This window comes from Syngnathus typhle, linkage group LG1 (genome assembly GCF_033458585.1).
Source record: "Syngnathus typhle isolate RoL2023-S1 ecotype Sweden linkage group LG1, RoL_Styp_1.0, whole genome shotgun sequence".
NCBI classification, from domain to species: domain Eukaryota; kingdom Metazoa; phylum Chordata; class Actinopteri; order Syngnathiformes; family Syngnathidae; genus Syngnathus; species Syngnathus typhle.
This window is the reverse complement of record NC_083738.1, coordinates 13,761,682-13,782,020: the sequence shown is the minus strand read 5'-3', so window position 1 is coordinate 13,782,020 and position 20,339 is coordinate 13,761,682. Positions and strand designations below refer to the sequence as shown.

The 20,339-nt window shown below is 41.1% G+C and overlaps 1 protein-coding gene across 1 annotated transcript; it reads left to right on the top strand.

The window, feature by feature from the left end:
* Positions 1–76: 76 nt before the first annotated feature.
* egr1 (early growth response 1) lies at positions 77–3,451 on the top strand. Its single transcript, XM_061282968.1, has 2 exons — positions 77–773; positions 1,380–3,451. Exons 1-2 carry the CDS (start codon positions 563–565, stop codon positions 2,702–2,704), a joined length of 1,536 nt encoding a protein of 511 aa, XP_061138952.1. The 5' UTR covers positions 77–562; the 3' UTR covers positions 2,705–3,451.
* The last annotated feature ends 16,888 nt before the right edge of the window (positions 3,452–20,339 follow it).

Sequence of the window (20,339 nt, the reverse complement as noted above, 5' to 3'; positions counted from 1 at the left end):
AGTGACTAAATATGGGCTTCCTCCTTTCCAAATATGGACATCTACGTCACGAAGAGAGGGTTTATATGCTGCGGGAAACCTTTCCGCTCAGAGACAGCCCTGAGAGCCCACAAGAGCAAGCAGTAGAGCAGATACACATAGAACTCCCAAACTGAGAACATATCGCAGTAAAAGTACAAAAGTCAACAAACAACATTAAATCCAAGAGGGTTAATACCTGACTGGAAATTCTACTTTATTAATATTCTATATATATTAAAAACAAACAAACGCATTGTTTATTCCTTTTTATAAATGAGTAAAAAGGAGACTTTGGATTTTCTCTAAAAACACAAAAAAAGACAAGTGGATCTTTTACTCATCTCTGAGAGAGACGGAAAACAAAAGGACAAGTGGAGCACGAGAGGCAAGGAACGAGGCTGAACACAGCATCTTCTGTGGCTTCTTCCCTGCGCTCAGCCAGCGTGCAGCAGTCAGCCCAGCCGCACTGCACGCTTCTCCGGTCAGCGGCCTCCCGGCACCAGCGTCAGCCCTGCAACAGCTCCAGCGGCACCAGAAGAGGATGGCTGCAGCCAAGACAGAGATGCTCCTGCCAGCCCTGCAGATCTCGGAGCCTCTGAACTTCCCTCACTCGCCCATGGATAACTACCCCAAGCTGGAGGAGGTGATGATGCTCAGCTCTGCGGGGACACCCTTCCTCACAGCTTCCGCGCCTGAAGGTGCCGGCTTTGGCTCCGGGGAGCCAGGGGAGCAGTACGACCACCTTGCTGGGGGTAAGCGTGTTCTTGTTTAAACATAATATCTTGAGGTGGCCGAGCTAGTAAACTGAAGTGTACTATTTATCTTTTTCTCAGCGTTATTAAATTAGTTTGATCAACTTTGTCCTAATTATAATTACATTAAGAATATATGATTTTTGCACTCAGTTGCTTTAGATTTAATTTTTTGTCATCACTTTATAATAGAACTGTCAGATCCATCAAGTAACAAAGTATGCGACTTAATGCCATATTGCAAGTTCACTTCTACGTCACGGCTTGCTTCTCCAAACACTTTAATTGCCCCATTAAAATTGCATTCCAAAAACCAGTTGAACTGCAGTTACCGTAATTAATCAGCCTCAGGCTTTGATTGGTTCCAAAAATTGTGCCTTTGTGTACACGCGTGTGCTTGTGTGTGTGCATGTGTGTCATTTGTGTTAAATAGGGAGACCAAAATTTAGACAGTGGGATTTGCAGTGGCAGAGTGAGGGAAAGTAGTGAAATGAAAGATGTTGGAAGTTAAGGGCGTCTGTGAGGGTGATCTTTAAAGATTGGTGGTTACATCTTTGACTTGTTGCCTCTCACACTGAGCAATGTTGTGTCTTCTTCTCTTGGCAGATACACTCCCTGACATCCACTTCAACTGTGAGAAGACACTAGGGGAGCAGACGTACCCCACCCCAAGACTGCCCCCCATCTCCTACACGGGTCGCTTCACTCTCGAAACTGCCACAACCTGCAGCAACAGCCTCTGGGCGGAGCCTATTTTGGGCCTGTTCACTGGTCTGATGGGCAACATTCCGGCGAGCTCGAGCGCTTCGTCTGCCAACTCACAAAACTCATCCTCCTCATCTTCATCTGTTGCAACCTCTTCCTCTTCGCCTTCTTCTACCTCGTCCTCCTCGCAGAGTTCCAGCCTCACGTCATCCATCCACCACAACGAGCCTAACCCCATCTATTCGGCCGCCCCAACCTATTCCAATCCCAGCTCCGACATCTTTCCGGACCAGGGCCAAGCCTTCCCCAGTTCCAACGGAAGCGCGCAGTACCCTCCCCCTGCATACCCGAATAGTAAAGGCTGCAGCACCAGCTTTCCCGTGCCCATGATTCCCGACTACCTGTTCCCACAGCAGCAGGGAGAAATCAGCCTGTTGCACCCTGACCAAAAGCCATTTCAGAGTCAGTCAAGCCAGCCCTCTCTCACTCCTCTGTCTACCATCAAAGCTTTTGCCACCCAGACGGGCTCCCAAGATCTAAAAAGTGTCTATCAGTCTCAGCTGATCAAGCCCAGCCGCATGCGCAAGTACCCCACCCGCCCGAGCAAGACCCCTCCGCACGAGAGGCCCTACGCCTGCCCGGTGGAGACCTGCGACAGACGCTTTTCTCGCTCTGACGAGCTGACGCGTCACATTCGCATCCACACTGGCCAGAAGCCCTTCCAGTGCCGCATCTGCATGCGCAACTTCAGCCGCAGTGACCACCTGACGACGCACATCCGCACGCACACGGGCGAGAAGCCCTTCGCCTGCGATATCTGCGGACGCAAGTTTGCTCGCAGCGACGAGAGGAAGAGGCACACAAAGATCCACCTGCGGCAGAAGGACAAGAAGGCAGAAAAAGCCGGGGCGGTGCCGGTGCCAGCCCCTGTGTCAGCCGCCTCGCCTGCCTCGAGCTACCCTTCGCCCATCGCTTCATACCCCTCCCCAGTGTCTTCTTACCCGTCCCCCGTCACCTCCTGCTACTCCTCTCCAGCTCACACATCCTACCCGTCTCCCTCTATCGCCACCACCTACCCTTCAGTGTCCATGTCCAGCACCTTCCAGTCCCAGGTAGCTTCTCCCTTCCCTTCTTCAGTCGTCTCCAACCTCTACAGCTCCCCTGTGCCAACCCCATTATCGGACCTGCAGACCACTCTCTCCCCGAGGACAATCGAGATCTGCTAAGGTCGCCTTGCATTAAATCATTTGAAGGGACGCTCGGCAGCGTCTAAAGACTACAGAGACTGTTGTTATCCCCAAATCAAAAAAAGAAAGGAAGCACTTTTGTGACTGCTCTTTGTGCAGTCTTGGGTCGGGTCCATCCTGAGGTTTATACAAGAGGTTTATATGAGTGAAAAGGACACATGTCAAGGACTGGGCAAGGTCTTTCCTCCTCTCTGCCAGACAAATGCAGCACTTCAAATGCATAAAGGACTGAAAAAAAGGAGTGGGCTCCAGCATTGTTGGCTCTTTACTATCAGGTACACACAAAACAAAACAGAAAAAAAGTGAAGATTGCCAGCAGCTGAGATACTCAAACACGTCTGCCCTCGTAGGCATGCATACAGTTACAAGAGACAATGACTGATATACATAAGCTACCATATGTATATTGTACATGTCATGTTTTGTTCTTGTCATTCTTTGATATTATTGATGTGAACAATGATTTGCATTTTTGCATTGTATTATTTGAAGTGAGCAGGGCCACATTTTCTACATATTTTTCTCTATTATGTAGTGATGCTGCTGTGATATGTTTTATTTGGAAAAATATACAAAAAAAACACATATTCAAGCATGACTAGAAGTGATGTTAGTTTCTGTTTGTAAATATCATCCACTGGTACTCCTTTTCTATCTTTCTCACGTGTGACATATTGTTGAGTAGAGAAAAGAAAAAGAAAAGAGCATTTCGTCTCACCCCCCCCCCCCCAAAAAAAAAACACAACGAAAAGGACAAACGCTCCTGTCATTTGGTGCCTTTTGCGAAGCCTTGCTGATGTTGTGAATCGGCTGCGTGTGCGAGAGAGGATGCGCTGATTCTCGCCTTAAGGACTGAGGGAATATTTTTTTTACAGAATGTAAGTCACACTCGAAGGGAAGAAAGGGGGATGAGGGCACTGCTTCATTTAATCAGAATGTAAGCAAAAAAAAAAGAGAGAACATTTTAAAGTCTATTTTTATAAGTGTAAATATCCACATCTTCAAGAGCCGGAATGTTGACGTTACCTACTGAGTAGGCATGGGATTCTTTTGTATGTTCGATACATGCAGTTCATTATTTTGTGGTTTTCTTTATTTTGTATTTGTGTTTGTTGAAACAAGTGACTGTTCCTGGCTTCTGAACACAATGAATGCGCTTACCTGCCAATGGGATATTTGGTGTAAAAGATATCCTCCCAGAATTTAAATATAAATAAAAATGTGAATATATATATATATATATATACATTTATTCGTTCAGTGATTTATTCATTTCACCTATTTGTTTTCCAAACATTGCATAACATTCATTTAGTATTTTACGCACACAGCATGGGATTATGTTGCTTGAATCAAAGAATACATTTGCTCAGCATGATCGCAGTTCTCTGGTCCTCAATCAGCGATATGACATATGCATGACTCCCGTGGTTAAAAACACTGAGAATTTTATCTTGATTCATCCAACTTACTCTCCAAGATATTCTTCTGTCTATCTAAAACTCTTTCTCACTTAAGATTTCACAGATTCACACTGGATGGCCCCAAATTGTTGCATACATTCTGCACGGTATCGCCCTCCAGCAATATAATTAAAAAAAAAAAAATCCTCATGGAGGATATTTTAAAATGACTATGAAAATGTTATATTTTCACAGGCTGTCTTTGTTTTCTCATGGATGGAGCTGGCTACATCCCGTCGCTTCTTTTCTATTTCCCCTTGGTCTACCTCAATGGAAACCCATGGACAAGAGAACCTTACTCTCTTTTTCATCTCATACGTTGGAGAAATTTCATGTTGTGACATCAACCTAAACTAGTCACAAATCCAAACACAACCAAATCTCTAGCAGGAAAACAAGTTGATGACATTGTTGATGTACTAAATAGAAAACAATTACAATAAGTGGTCTCTTAATCTTGGATCTGAACTGTTTCGTGGGTTTGTATCAGCATGCGTGTGTCTCTTTAGTGTGTACATTATTGAGACCCAGACACACACATTTAGATTGTTAGGATGTTTTTGCGCTTTCTAATGAGCCTTTTGACTGTTTGGGGCCACCATAGTACGACCCTTGGCAAACGGCAGGCAGTCCTTGTCGGCCTCACATCACGGCATCGAATTGTGGCGGGGTCAACATTTGTAAAGTTACAGCAAGTCAAAAGTGCATATCTTCCCTGAAATATTGGTCAAACGGCAAATTTTTTTGACGCTTCAACTTGAGAGGGACCGTGGCACACAGGAACAAAATAACATGAATGTCATATGACTAATAAGAGTAGATACGTATGTGTTGCCTGATAGAAGATCATACACAATGTGTTTGAGTCTATTTCTGATCGGCCCTTTGATAGGATGCAGCATTCATACACAGATCTGAATCGTCATTATGTGGTTAGCTTAAAATGCAGAAATGTGTCGCTTCCTTCATTGTGTGAAGGCGAAGGCCTTCACACATATGTTATTCTACTCCATTCACTTTATTATTATTATTATATTTTATTCTCCTCACTTTTTTGTCCCGTTTCATCGTCCACATAATTCATCCGATTCACTCCATTCCACTTTTCACGTATTCCAAATATTCAGGAAAGGGTGGCTTCCATTTTTCTCATTCCGAATATTTTCCGATTCCGCAAAATTCCCCAAATTCCGACAAATTTTTCCCCATTCATTCTTAATGGCACATTCGACATTTCACATTTACGTCGTTCCAATTTGAAATTCACATCATTCAGCACATTCTAATCACATTCGGAAGGATTCTCGACATTCCCAAAATTCCCAAATTCGAAAATTTCACGTTTTCACGTTAAAAATTCCGACAAATTTTCACAAAATTTCGTTTTTCACCTCTAACTTCTACATTTTTCAACCGATTCAACTCGTTCCAACTTTCAACTGTTCATCTTTTGCCTACCTATTCCACAACGTCCCACTTACCAAAAACTTCACATCTTTTATTTTGAAATTCAACCAAAATTCTCTAAAATTTCGTTTTTCTACTCTAATTTCTACATTTTTCAACCCATTCAACCCATTCCAACTTTCAACTGTTCATTATTTTTCTACCGATTCCACAACTTCCCACTTACCAAAAGCTTCACATCTTTTATTTTGAAATTCACACCCAATTCCTTTTCCCTTCTCATTTCTACATTTTTCAACCGATTCAATCCATTCCAACTTTCAACTGTTCATCATTTTTCTACCTATTCCACAACTTCCCACTTACCAAAAACTTCACATCTTTTATTTTGAAATTCACACCCAATTTCCTTTTCCCTTCTCATTTCTACATTTTTCAACCGATTCAACCCATTCCAACTTTCAACTGTTCATCATTTTTCTACCTATTCCACAACTTCCCACTTACCAAAAACTTCACATCTTTTATTTTGAAATTCAACCAAAATTCTCTCAAATTCCGGTTTTGTACTCTAATTTCTACATTTTTCAACCGATTCAACCCATTCCAACTTTCAACTGTTCATCATTTTTCTACCTATTCCACAACTTCCCAAAAACTTCACATCTTTTATTTTGAAATTCACACCCAATTCCTTTTTCCCTTCTCATTTCTACATTTTTCAACCGATTCAACCCTTTCCAACTTTCAACTGTTCATCATTGTGTGAAGGCGAAGGCCTTCACACATATGTTATTCTACACCATTCTCTATTATTATTATTATTCTCTTTTATTCTCCACACTTTTTTGACACGTTTCATCTTCCACATAATTCATCCGATTCACTCCATTCCACTTTTCACGTATTCCAAATATTCACGCGACGAGCGCTTGTATTTTTCTCGTTCCGAAAATTTTCCGATTCCGCAAAATTCCCAAAATTCCGACAAATTTTTCCCCATTCATTCTTAATGGCACATTCGACATTTCACATTTACGTCGTTCCAATTTGAAATTCACATCATTCAGCACATTCTAATCACATTCGGAAGGATTCTTGACATTCCCAAAATTCCCAAATTCGAAAATTTCACGTTTTCACGTTAAAAATTCCGACAAATTTTCACAAAATTTCGTTTTTCACCTCTAACTTCTACATTTTTCAACCGATTCAACTCGTTCCAACTTTCAACTGTTCATCTTTTGCCAACCTATTCCACAACGTCCCACTTACCAAAAACTTCACATCTTTTATTTTGAAATTCAACCAAAATTCTCTAAAATTTCGTTTTTCTACTCTAATTTCTACATTTTTCAACCGATTCAACCCATTCCAACTTTCAACTGTTCATTATTTTTCTACTGATTCCACAACTTCCCACTTACCAAAAGCTTCACATCTTTTATTTTGAAATTCACACCCAATTCCTTTTCCCTTCTCATTTCTACATTTTTCAACCGATTCAACCCATTCCAACTTTCAACTGTTCATCATTTTTCTACCTATTCCACAACTTCCCACTTACCAAAAACTTCACATCTTTTATTTTGAAATTCACACCCAATTTCCTTTTCCCTTCTCATTTCTACATTTTTCAACCGATTCAACCCATTCCAACTTTCAACTGTTCACTATTTTTCTACCGATTCCACAACTTCCCACTTACCAAAAGCTTCACGTCTTTTATTTTGAAATTCACACCCAATTCCTTTTCCCTTCTCATTTCTACATTTTTCAACCGATTCAACCCATTCCAACTTTCAACTGTTCATCATTTTTCTACCTATTCCACAACTTCCCACTTACCAAAAACTTCACATCTTTTATTTTGAAATTCACACCCAATTTCCTTTCCCCTTCTCATTTCTACATTTTTCAACCGATTCAACCCATTCCAACTTTCAACTGTTCATTATTTTTCTACCGATTCCACAACTTCCCACTTACCAAAAGCTTCACGTCTTTTATTTTGAAATTCACACCCAATTCCTTTTCCCTTCTCATTTCTACATTTTTCAACCGATTCAACCCATTCCAACTTTCAACTGTTCATCATTTTTCTACCTATTCCACAACTTCCCACTTACCAAAAACTTCACATCTTTTATTTTGAAATTCACACCCAATTTCCTTTTCCCTTCTCATTTCTACATTTTTCAACCGATTCAACCCATTCCAACTTTCAACTGTTCATCATTTTTCTACCTATTCCACAACTTCCCACTTACCAAAAACTTCACATCTTTTATTTTGAAATTCAACCAAAATTCTCTCAAATTCCGTTTTTGTACTCTAATTTCTACATTTTTCAACCGATTCAACCCATTCCAACTTTCAACTGTTCATCATTTTTCTACCTATTCCACAACTTCCCAAATACTTCACATCTTTTATTTTGAAATTCACACCCAATTCCCTTTTCCCTTCTCATTTCTACATTTTTCAACCGATTCAACCCATTCCAACTTTCAACTGTTCATCATTTTTCTACCTATTCCACAACTTCCCACTTACCAAAAACTTCACATCTTTTATTTTGAAATTCACACTCAATTCCCTTTTCCCTTCTCCTTTCTACATTTTTCAACCGATTCAACCCATTCCAACTTTCAACTGTTCATCATTTTTCTACCTATTCCACAACTTCCCACTTACCAAAAACTTCACATCTTTTATTTTGAAATTCACACCCAATTCCCTTTTCCCTTCTCATTTCTACATTTTTCAACCGATTCAACCCATTCCAACTTTCAACTGTTCATCATTTTTCGACCTATTCCACAACTTCCCAAAACCTTCACATCTTTTATTTTGAAATTCACACCCAATTCCTTTTTCCCTTCTCATTTCTACATTTTTCAACCAATTCAACCCATTCCAACTTTCAACTGTTCATCATTTTTCGACCTATTCCACAACTTCCCACTTACCAAAAACTTCACATCTTTTATTTTGAAATTCGCCACAAATTCTCCAAATATTCTACATTTCTCAAGTAATTCAACACGTTTCAACATCGTTCGGCAGCATTCCCCGAAGAAGTTATTCATACATTTCGCCTTCACACGCAATTTCTCCAGAAATTGCAAAATTCTAGTTATGAAATGATTTTGGTCTCCGGTTGCTGCTAAAGCGCCATTCTGCCGCGCTTTAGCAGCGGACCGTTCTTTGTGAAAACAACAGGCAGAGTTTCCTTTCAGCCTTTTTCATGTGAAGAGACAAACATTTCAACTGGTACGCGTTGCAGCCGGGGGCCTGATGTGTCACGGTCCATTAGTGAACCCCTTGGAGGATGGACGGCCAATACATCAAGTATGTGAGGGAAGCGTGTTGGCCATCATTGTGATCGTGCCCTGATTGGTAGCTCTTCCTCACGCTGAGTCTGAAAGTTGCGTCGTGGATCAGTTCGTTTTTGTAAGCCGCAGCGGAGCCACCTCGCGCCCCCGATGGGCTTCCACATCAAGTGATGCCTTTGTTCAAAAATGTATTTGTTCTCTTATTCTTTTTGGGAACTGTGTAATACAAAAAAAGGAAGAGTGGGGAGTAAAAGTATCAGTCTCTCTCCCTCAGCCGTCCCATCCTATCGCATCCCAGTAACACCGCTCTCCCTCTTCTTTTCCACTCCTCCTCCCTGCTAGCGCATAAGATGCTAATGATCCCCCCTTCTCCATATTCTGATGCAAGGTCTGTCTACACTTTTCCCTTTCATCCCCATACAAATGTGCTCTTATTGCCTCTTGGCCCTCAGGCCTTTTAAGATGCCTTTTTGAAATATGCCGTTTGATAAGCACATCATTGGCCAAGTCCCCGCAGTGATTAGAGCGCGCTTTAATGTGAGCAAGTTAGAGAGTGAGTGAGGGGCTCAGGGGCCGGCGGCCATCCGTTCTCTTCTGCCAGCCCTCTTTGACATATCTCGGGGCATCGGGGAGCGAGGTTAGCTGGAACGGCCCTGACACTAACGTTGTCTTGGGCCCCTGCGTGGAGTTGAAACATGGGCAGGTCGCCTTTACAGAGACAAGGTGCTGTACAGTGGGGCGCTGCAATCCTGTTTTATCTCAAGGACGACTCTGTAATCTTTTTCCAATATGCTTTGTTGGCCTCGTGTCATGAGCCTTGCACTTCCTCAATGGATTCTTCATTTATTTTCTTGCCAGCAGGGAATGTCAAGATAGGCGTCTTGCGCTTTCTCCTGTTCTGCCTCTTAAATCCGACACCTGTTGTTCCATTTGGGAGAAATAGGTTATTTTTAAAATACGTGATTACTATCCCCTTCAGTCGCATTTTAAGAAGATTGCAACATTTACCTGTTCACTGTGTGTAAATGCAGCCGAGCAAATTATAGTATGTCGCACAAAACGGTGACTCACGTGATCTTTCAAGAGTAAGCAGTCCAAGTGTGTGTTTTGCTTTTTCTTGAGCTTTTAGTGATACCACCACCAAAGAATGTCAGGCATGGAAAATAGGAAAAATGTGTTAGTAGCCATAGAAATTGATGTTCTTGTGGCATGGAACCTGTCTGAATGTTTGAGCAATCAATTAATTAAATATCCAAAGTCATTTCAGCAGCAGAAGGCTTAAAAACATGTAGCCAACAGTAAAAGCCAGCTGAATGCATGACAATGAAGGTTAACTTAAGACGAGTTTTACATTTAGAATTGAGCTAATGAAGGTTTTTCGCATTTATTGAGATGGTTCTATAAATAGGAGCTCATCAACTGTAGCGGTTCAATGACAGTTCAACTCCCAGCAAACGGACCAACAAATGTACATACGTATATGCAATCTTCATGTTGTCAATTCAATTCAGCATCACTGACCTGAAACAACAGATGCTCCACTTTCACATCCAGAAATACATCCAGAAAATGAATTTGCACTACCCACAGAGTTCAAATGTGTGAAGCATTTACATTTTGCATGTTAAAAAAAAACACTAGGGATAAGAGTGCGCCACAATTGACTGAGATCCTTTGATATTATTTGTGGCACACAAAAGAGACGTTTGACATATCACATGCACAACCATCTACAGGTGTCCTGGCAACTTTAGCTCGACTTAATAAGCCATGCTTATTTGAAGTACATGACTTTGAACAGACAACAAAACACTGCATGCTTAAGTACCTCCAAATATGACACCCTTTCAACACGCCATCAAGTGCACTACAGCTTTTCAAAAAGCACCTGGGTCGCTATGAAATGCAAACAAGCATTCATGAGACTTTATGTGTCGAGGCTAGTAAGAGGGCTCAAGTTGTTTCTCTTTCTCCCTGGAAGTCTGACTGTTATAGTGTACATGCAAAGCTGTCTGGGGGTGTACGCAGAGACACACCATTAGGTACCCTGAATTAGGGAACTGACAACTGATATAACTGACAGGGGTGAAAGTTTGCTAATGCCACAGCTAATCTGGTAGGCTGAAAAAAGTAGCTTTACCTATAATGCTGATTCAGTTACCCAAGTAGGCCTTTAGAGGGCAAAGACCCATATTTGATCATGTAAAAAGTTCAAATCAATTCCACGCAAGTCAATTTGTATTCATACATATGTATATACAGTACAAGCCTACTCTTTACTGTATATTTTTCATTCATTATTTAAATAAAAGTAAAAAACCTACAGTCTACACGGAGTAAAACTACAGTATATTTCCTCTCAAAACTACACAGAGGTGAATATAACAGGACTGTGAGTAAAGCAGTGGTGCTAGTTGTCATAGTAGTACAGCACATAGTGTGTGTGTGTGTGTGTGTGTGTGTGTGTGTGTGTGTGTGTGTGTGTGTGCATGTGTGCATGTGTGCGTGTGTTTGTGTGTACGTGTGTGTGTGTTTTAGCAACTTTGCTTATCATCACATGTATTGCTACTGATGTGGAGAAATTAAAAAGGCTGGAGTGCGATTACTTCACATTAAAATTGAACTGATGACGAACAACCTCACTGTCTAATCGTGTTACATCAAGATGTGACAGAGACCCGTTTGTTGTGTCTACATCAGCTGAGTCCAAACATTTTATTCCAAGGTCCGCTTAGAGGAAAATGAAAGGATGCAAGGGCCACTGATATTCTTCAATTTAATTTATTCATAATAACAAACTATAAACAATTGCATAGTGTAGGTAAGACATGCTGAGCAATTATTGTTTATATGCAGAATTACTGTATATGAGTAATTTTCATATAATTACATCACTAAAGCGAAAGACACCCAAGTGGACAAAAATAATACTTGCACCTCACGTGCATGTACTTTTTGTTGGTGCACAGTGCATTTATGAAGCTTTAAAATATATATACCGATCTAAATAATCTAAACACATCTAAATAATCTAATAAATACTTTTTCAGAAATCAACAGCATGCCTTGTAATCAGTTCGTAAACTTTAATTTAAATTCCTTCTGATTAGGTTTACGTCTCATTCTCATTGGCTTCTAATTGCTGGCAGGCATACATGTTTTTGTCAATTCGAAACTAGAACTACTTGTGGAATCGCTGATGGTGTAGAGGTACACTCGCCTGTCGTGTTTGCAGGCACCAAGAGTTCAATTCCCTCATATGACGCTGTGCATGTAATGTGAGACAAAAATACCAAAAAATAAACAGCCAAAATTAATAAAAATACAACTGCTTCCCGTCACTGTGTTTAAGAATCATGGGAAATGCAGTCCTACTAGTCTAATCCTGCCACCAGCCAAAATGCGATCTGAGTGTTTGTGACAGTACGCTTCCAATGTTACAATGTGGGACAATATCATTAGTTTCTGTAAGAGCAACAGGTAAACGACACAGCCAGCTTCTAATAACTACCGGGACTGAGCAAAAAAGCAGGCTTGGGAAATGCTGAGCAAAGAAGCTGGCGTACCTGGTGTGTGGACTGACTTGTTTAGAACTGTTAAACTATCAATCAAGATAAAATTTTGTAGCCAAAAGTAATAACACAAACATCAGACACCAGATTGATGGTCACATTTTCTTGGGACTGTCGGAGGAAAGCCTCCTTGTCTCCGCTCAAAGCAACTCCTGTGCAGTTGCACGGTGAAACAAAAGCACACCAGACCTGGTCTGAACTTAGCACTTACTCTGCGAAATAAACATGGTACAATTACAATAAACCATCTGACATATAATGTGTACAGCGGGCCACAGACAGCCCTCAGGCAGTAGTTTGGACACAGCCCTCGGTCCACACACTCCACTAACATACATATGTGCCCTTCATTGACCTGCCAGATGATCAGCACTATTAAAGTATGTACATATTGTTCTTCACTTTTTATGTCACATAAAGTGCACTAATATTAAAAATGAAATATATTCTGCCATGAAAAGAAGGTTCAGTCACACAGCTGGAAACAAAATACAATATCGGCGGTTCTGGGCCAAAGATAACAGAATGGGGACAACAGAGGTAGGAAGGATAATCCTTTGTGTCAGTGTTTTATAGTTTGAGATTGCAATGAGAGAGTGTGCGTTGTGTGCTGGTGCTGATGCGCTTTCATATTGAAACTTGAGGTTTTACAAAAGTGCAGCTTGTCATCCAGCGGCTGCTTAGCCTCATTAAAAGATGGAGGCACAGAAAAAAGTGGGAAATTCCCGCACGGATAGAGTGCCACGTTTTGGGAAACAAGTGCGTGTGCAGGCACGATGTATGTCACACGTGCCAATATGCTGCAGCCATATGGTGCCACCAGTCTCAAGGGTGACAGTAGGCATGCCAGCGAGTGGGAGATGTGAGAATGAGGGAGAAGGAGGGAAACTGTAAATGTGTATTATCATCTGGCCAGGTTTCCTCATCCGCCTCCTTAGTACAGATGCCTTCCATGTCTGCTTCTATATTTGTCCCACAGTGATGAGGTGGAACTAATGTCTACTTTCACACCAGCTGATGTCATCAGTGTGCTGCACCTAGGGAGCAACAGGGCCCCCGCCAAGAACTACTTGTGTCTTTTCAGCATTGTAGGGATACCGTATCCTCTTTTGCCGGGACATTTTCTCTTTTTGGATGTTAAGAAAGCAGTTGGTTTTCATTATCATTACCAGTTACATTTATCGTGGGAGGTTTTGCTCCAGACACCCCAAGAGTCAATCCAGTGTGCTTACGCCATTTAAAATACTCATTCAAGCAACCTTGCTCAAGGACAATGTGAATGCTGACTGAAAAGACAGCAGATGCTGTCACTGGCCATTCTATATGATAGGTCTGTCAGTGCACACAGCAGTGGAGATGTAATTAAGACTATTGGGACAAAAAGTATGATCTAGTTTTGGCAAAACACACCACAAGAACAGAGAAATCATACATACGTATATACAAATAAAGTAAAATATGAGATACATACATATTTTATATTTATTGTTCGTAATTATGTATGAAATGTTTTTATTGTATCTTCATGTTTATATATCTATTTTTTGCAGTAAATATAAATGCAAATATTTACTTAAACTAATTTTACTACTAAGGCAGGATAGGTTGGTGTTGATAGAACTTTGAAATGTCACGCAATTTTGGGTTATATTGCTGTCAGTGGAGTGAAACTCCATAGTAAACTAAGGACCTCCTGTATCATCAAATGTGTCATAGGCAACCCAAATTGGCTTGATAATTTTGTGGTAGTGTGACCAAAGTTGAAACCATTTTTCCAGCGCATGACACACACACACACACACATAACACGCATAACCTCACAGGAGAGTGATCTGAATTCCATGTTGTGAGACTTCAAATCTATGTATCTATTTCTGTTGTAATGCCTTTCAAGTCAGCGGTTAGCTACGTACATGGACTGAGCCACATCCCTGTCACATCTGTCAGTTTTGCCCAGCGTGTATTGCATGTAGACTCTTAGGCTTACTAATATGAAGCTCTTGACGGGTTATTAGTGCCACACTGAAATCATGAGCCTTGACCGCTGCTGTAACCCAACTGTGAGCGGGGGACATTTTAGCTGAGTGACCAAATTCTTCCCCCCACCTCCAAACTAACTTTCTTCAGAAATAGTGTGAATGCTGTTGAATTCAGTTTCCGCAAAGGCATCAGGGACGGAGAAATGCTGGTTAAAACATCACATCATAACATAACGTGTATCACAACTGACTGGATGCAGTATGTGCTATGCTCCTCCGTGGATAGTATAACTGAACAATCACATTCCTATCTGTCAATCACTATCCTTAACTATCAACACCCATTAACTACTGTACACAACATCCACCTTATTAAATCAAAAGTGAGCAGCATTTTTTCTCAGATGACTTAATGTCCTATATTGAGTATGTGAGAGTGATAAAGCTTCTTTTTTTAACACACCTACACCATATTCAGATTTGCAACCCTGTAATAATAACTAGAAAAGCGACATCAGTTTCAGAAAATGTATAATTGGGCCCAAGTTCAGTGATAAGTATACTCACTTTTGTTGTTGTTGGTTTAGGCATGGCTATTTTGTGCGGACAGTAAATTTACAGTTATACACCGAACGCAGGCTTAGGGGTACAGAATTTGGGAATTGTGTTAAGCCTGAAAGCGAGTTGTATAGAAAGTATTTTGTTTTCTTTTCTTTTTTTTTAAGGAAGGCATGTTTTTAAAGAGCCAAAGGGGTCCATTGTTATGTTAATTTAGGTCAAGCATATTGTTGTGCAGCCAAAGGGGTCTGTTTGCCGTCCGTCACCCACATACATCGAAGTCTGTTGATATTTTATTAAAAGAGAAGCAGATGACAATATCAGGCGGATTGAGTAAATCATTTTGATGCTTTGTAAATTGGATGCAAGAGAGAATAAAGCGGCCACTTATTGTACTACTGTGTCCGACCACGCTCTTTGACTCGTGAGTGACTGTGTGGATTAGGTCCTACCGCAAACTTCCCCCTTTCCGAATCAATTACAATCTTAGCTATCCATAACACAGTGATAAAGCAGCCATAAAGATCAAACAGCACGACTTCTTATCTAACGCCTTTGAATTGGTCACGGAAATTCATTGAATCCGTATCACTAAGGTTTACACGCTAGTCATTTAGCTTCGTACTTCGTCTAAACCACGTTAGACAAAAGGTCACGTAGGATCGAAGCAAGTAAAATCGAGATGTAGGTGTACATGATAAAAGCAAACTACATTAGCTTATATTGAGTAATTTCTTCAAATTAAACAATAATATATATTATATATATATATATATATATATATATATATATATATATATATATATATATATATATATATATATATATAATGTGCTGGGTGTTCTTTTGTGAGATACTATGACATCTCAGCATATCCCAATTCACTAGCCTGTTACCATGGACATACAATATGCTGTAAGCATGAGTGGGTGCTTAATAGCTCTCTAGAATTTAGCAAAACATCAGCGTGTACCTCTTTATTCGCACCATGAGAAAAGCTGAAGTTATTCAAAAACAAACTCTATTGCAAGCTGCTCTATTCATTTCCATTCAGTTATTCTGTGAACTCACTGGGCTATCAAAGCCTCAATTGTTTGGATATAAATACCTCAGTGAAATTACCCTTGCGAGATCCCAACCTCTTACCTCCCAATCATTTTCATCCTCTAATGTATGTGAAGCTGCCATTAATGGTGTTACAATGGAAAGAGTGCATGTAGCTCATGTGAGCATTTCTTTTTTTGCGACTGAAATCCCACCGCAGTTAAGTGTAATTCACACACTGAAGGCCAGATGTTTGACCTACGTATGTGCTTGCACACACGCATGCACGCACGCACGCAATGTTCCTCACACAATACTAGTATGTGAGTGAACGTACTGCTGTGTGTACGTACACGTTTTGCATAGTACACTGCTGCTTCATAGAGTCCTCCATCTCGAGTAATGACCCTAAACCTTTTGCTGGTGTTCTAGCCGGAAAACTGGGCTAAAAGCTGCAGTTGAAAGGGAGCTGATTGTCTTTTGCTTTCTCTCTAGCCGAAAAATAATGAAGATTCATTTTTTTCCCCCATCGAATATAGTTAGGTTTGCTCTTTTTCTCCCAATGTACCTAGTAATTATTATTGCTCAAGCACCCGTTAGTGCATAGGACCCATTGGAATTGAATTATTCTACATTGGGGGGCCTCAACATGCTTGAACACAATCTTTTAGCAAAGATCTGTGGGGATTGAATACAACAGACTAGTCGAATGTACTACTCTGCTTCGATGTTAAGTTGACTATCACTAAATACGTGTCTTTGGCATGTCGTTTTCCAATCAGCCAATTTACACAGAGGTCTGTTTCCATCGATATAACGGACGATGAAACTTTGTGGAGGAGCTTAATGTCAAGCTAAACAAGGCAACACTATCTTCATATTTCTGCACTGGGTCAGAATACAAAAAGAGATGGCTCTGCATGACAAAGCGGCGACTGTCATCGTTGCTGGTCTTAAAAGATTCATACCACAAGACTGTCAGCGAGAAATGAAGGCAGTGGTGAGAAATGAAGCTCCATCTTCTTTTCAGTTGGATTTTCTTCCTGATGACCTTTCAAACACACTCTCATTGTCACACATGTGGGGAAGTCACACACCAATTAAATGCCCGCAAAGCCACGGAATTGTTTAATCCATCTTTAGGAATAAGTTTAGCAAACATAAAAAGCAAGAGAAACAAGAAAATCAGAATAGCAGCACTAATCATTGTTCCACGTTGGTTCCTGTAATAACTAAAAACAGTAACTATGGATAAATTATTGATTGAAATGAATTAATGAAAATTGTTGGTGCTGCAACAGAATATTTTTAGAAACAGTCTTGAAAGGCCAAACTTTGTTCCAGAATGCCTTGGTTGTCTTGAGATTTCATTGGGCTGCACAGATGTGCCGGATGTAGCAAAGCGGCTCCAAAACATCCATGTTACACATTAGGTACTCTTCTTTTGTGTGTCTGTTTTAAGTTGTTTATCTGAGAATTGTGGGGATTGCTTTCATAATGGGAGGGTACCAACATTTCCAGTTTTTACTTCAAAGAAGAGTAGCCATCATTCTGCATCAGGTCAAGTCTTCATCTTTTAGACAAAATGCTATGGCAAACCATTCGGTAATTCATTCCAAAGTAGAAAGACACACAACCATAATTCCAATCCCCCCAAAGTCAGAATAAATTCCCAAACTGTTTTGAGTGCATCAGAACTTATCCACGTCAGAACAATGTGTGTGTAAAGGAGTGCGAAGAGCTTGAATGTTGGCTGGGCAAGTGTTTTTCAGCAGTCATCTACTCACAGACACACACAGAGAAGTGTAGGAGGGAGGGAGGGAGGGAGCTGAAACCAGAGAGCGGGCCCGGCCCGACTGTGGGCTCACCGCCCTGCAGCCTCCCTCAAGCCTTCATGTGATCCCTTCTCCAGAAGCCAAGCAGCAGAGGAAATGTCAGTCTGCTAGTCTGCCAGGAAACCTTCATGCCCAAACAAGGAGCTTCCTGTCCTGACACAGCTCTTCCTGTCGGCTATGTAAGGACTTTCCTTCCTCCTCTTCCGCCTCCTGTTGCTCCTCCTGCATCTGTCTCGTTTGTCTGCACTTTGGCAAGATGCCTTAGTGCAATCATTCTTGTTCAGTGACCTCCTCCGAGGTGTGTTTGCGCACATTTGCACCGTTTAACACTTTGCTGCTTTTATTTGTTTTACAATTATAATATCAGCCATTCCCACGGTATTTATGTTCTCTTGCACTACTTTACGTTTTCCTTCAGTGAGACAGTAAAGAATGGCTCACAAGCGCCTGCTGAGTTGATGGAGCAATTATGTTTTTTAGCGCTTCGGTTGTTTATATGCCTGCCTAAATGTCTATATCATAATCATTTTACGGACATTTAACTGAAGTGCCGCCCACTTGTTGATTATATATATTGATGGTTTCAGTTTTTATTTCTTGGCTATGAATGGCATTCTTCTTCATTTATGTTCCCACTGAGTGTCTCGTTTAGCTGATTGTAAATAACAACTGAAACACTGGCCAGGCAGACTGCCACAGTTTTATTGGTACAAAAGAGAAAATGCAGCAGTGAGGGGAGCGTTCAGCCTCTTATATGGTTCCCTAGTCAGTCACATCCTTTGTCATAACTCTAAGTTTAAGTTGAGTGTGTGAAAGTGTGAATACTTGTACTTTATCACACACAGACAAATCCCTGTCTGCCACCAAAGCAGTATGCGGTTCAGTATTTATCTTACAGCTGTAGTTAGCCCCGAGTGGTGCATTTCATCTCTGCCACTCAGTTGTATTCAGACGTGGGAGTGGGATGTGCGGGCTTCTCTTGCTGTATATGTGTCTGTCAGAAAAACACAGCTGCCTGCTACTGTAACATTATCTGATTTAGACCCCCCCCGCCCCCAAAGAACAGGGGACTAATGAAAGGTTTTGCTTTTCGGAGCAGGTACAGCTTTGTACGTGTAAAAAAACAACTAAATACAGTACCTAGAGTATCCTACTGTGTCAATATTCATTGAAAATTGAATACATTGATGAGATAAAGGAGTGGTTTGATGTCTGGGTGCCTGAATGAGACAGACAGGCAGAAAGACTGTATGTGTACAAAGCAGGATTAAAAAGAAAACTATTAAACTCTTGCTAAAACAAGCATGAGCTGAAAAATCCCTTTTTTTCCCCCATTCTTCTTTAGTCCAATATAGTGTCAAACAAATTAGTGTGCCACCATCTAGTAGTTTAAAGTGGAATTACACCTAAAATCAACAAGCGGTAGAACAAGGTAGAGTTAAAAACTGTATAAAAATGAACTGGAAGCCTACAATAGAGACTTACTCTACCCACAGAAAAACAATGCAGGCACTGGATTTATGTACACAAAGAGAGATAGAGATGGACATACAGATGGACGGTGTCAGGAATGAGTTGAGCCAGGGCGACCAAATGCAGCTTGAACCAGGATTTATTGAAGGGAAAGGAAGTTGGAAGGAAGGTAAATGGGGAATCGAAGACACAGATAGAGACTCGCGGCCAGCAAACAGACAGACTGACCGACAGACTGACCAACAGACAGACAGATGTCCGCTTGGACAAGGTTAAAATGCTGTCCGTGAGCCTCCAGACAGACCGGGGGGGGGGAAACCAGACGACAGGAACACTGGGCACGGATAAGTCAAAGTCAAAGTCAAAGTCAAAGTCTGCTTTATTGTCATCGTCTTCACATGCCGAGACACACAAAGAGATCGAAATTACGTTTTCTCTATCCCACGGTGACAAGACATATTACACGATAGACATACAAGTAAACGACACAATATAAGAAACAAGAAGGCACAAACAATAAATAATAAGAGTATTAATAAATAATAAATAAACAGATAACACAACAAATAAGAGCCAGCGTGCATACAGACAGTAAAAGTACAGGACGCTACGCAGAACGGGGAAGCGAGTTCAGGATCCTAACAGCCTGGAGTATGAAGCTGTTTGAGAGTCTGGTGGTGCGGGAGCGCAGGCTTCTGTACCTCTTCCCAGAGGGCAGAAGCTCGAACAAAGAGTGAACTGCATAAGGACGGCACAGAACAGTAGACACCGACAAGGAGGAACACACGGGCAGGGTTTAAATACCTCAGGTAACAAGAGGGAGCAGGTGACAGACATGCCGTAACGAAGGGGTGTGGCTGAGGGAAGTTGACGGCCGAGCGTGCTCTGGCATGGGCGTGACAAACGGATAGACAGATAGACAGATAGATAGATAGATTCTTTTTC

What these genes read in the sequence shown, in the direction of transcription:
- egr1 (XM_061282968.1), top strand. Translation starts at nt 563, where the DNA reads ATGGCTGCAGCCAAGACAGAGATGCTCCTGCCAGCCCTGCAGATCTCG. An exon ending in GTACGACCACCTTGCTGGGG is followed by an intron (nt 774 to 1,379) that starts GTAAGCGTGTTC and finishes TTCTCTTGGCAG; the next exon opens with ATACACTCCCTGACATCCAC.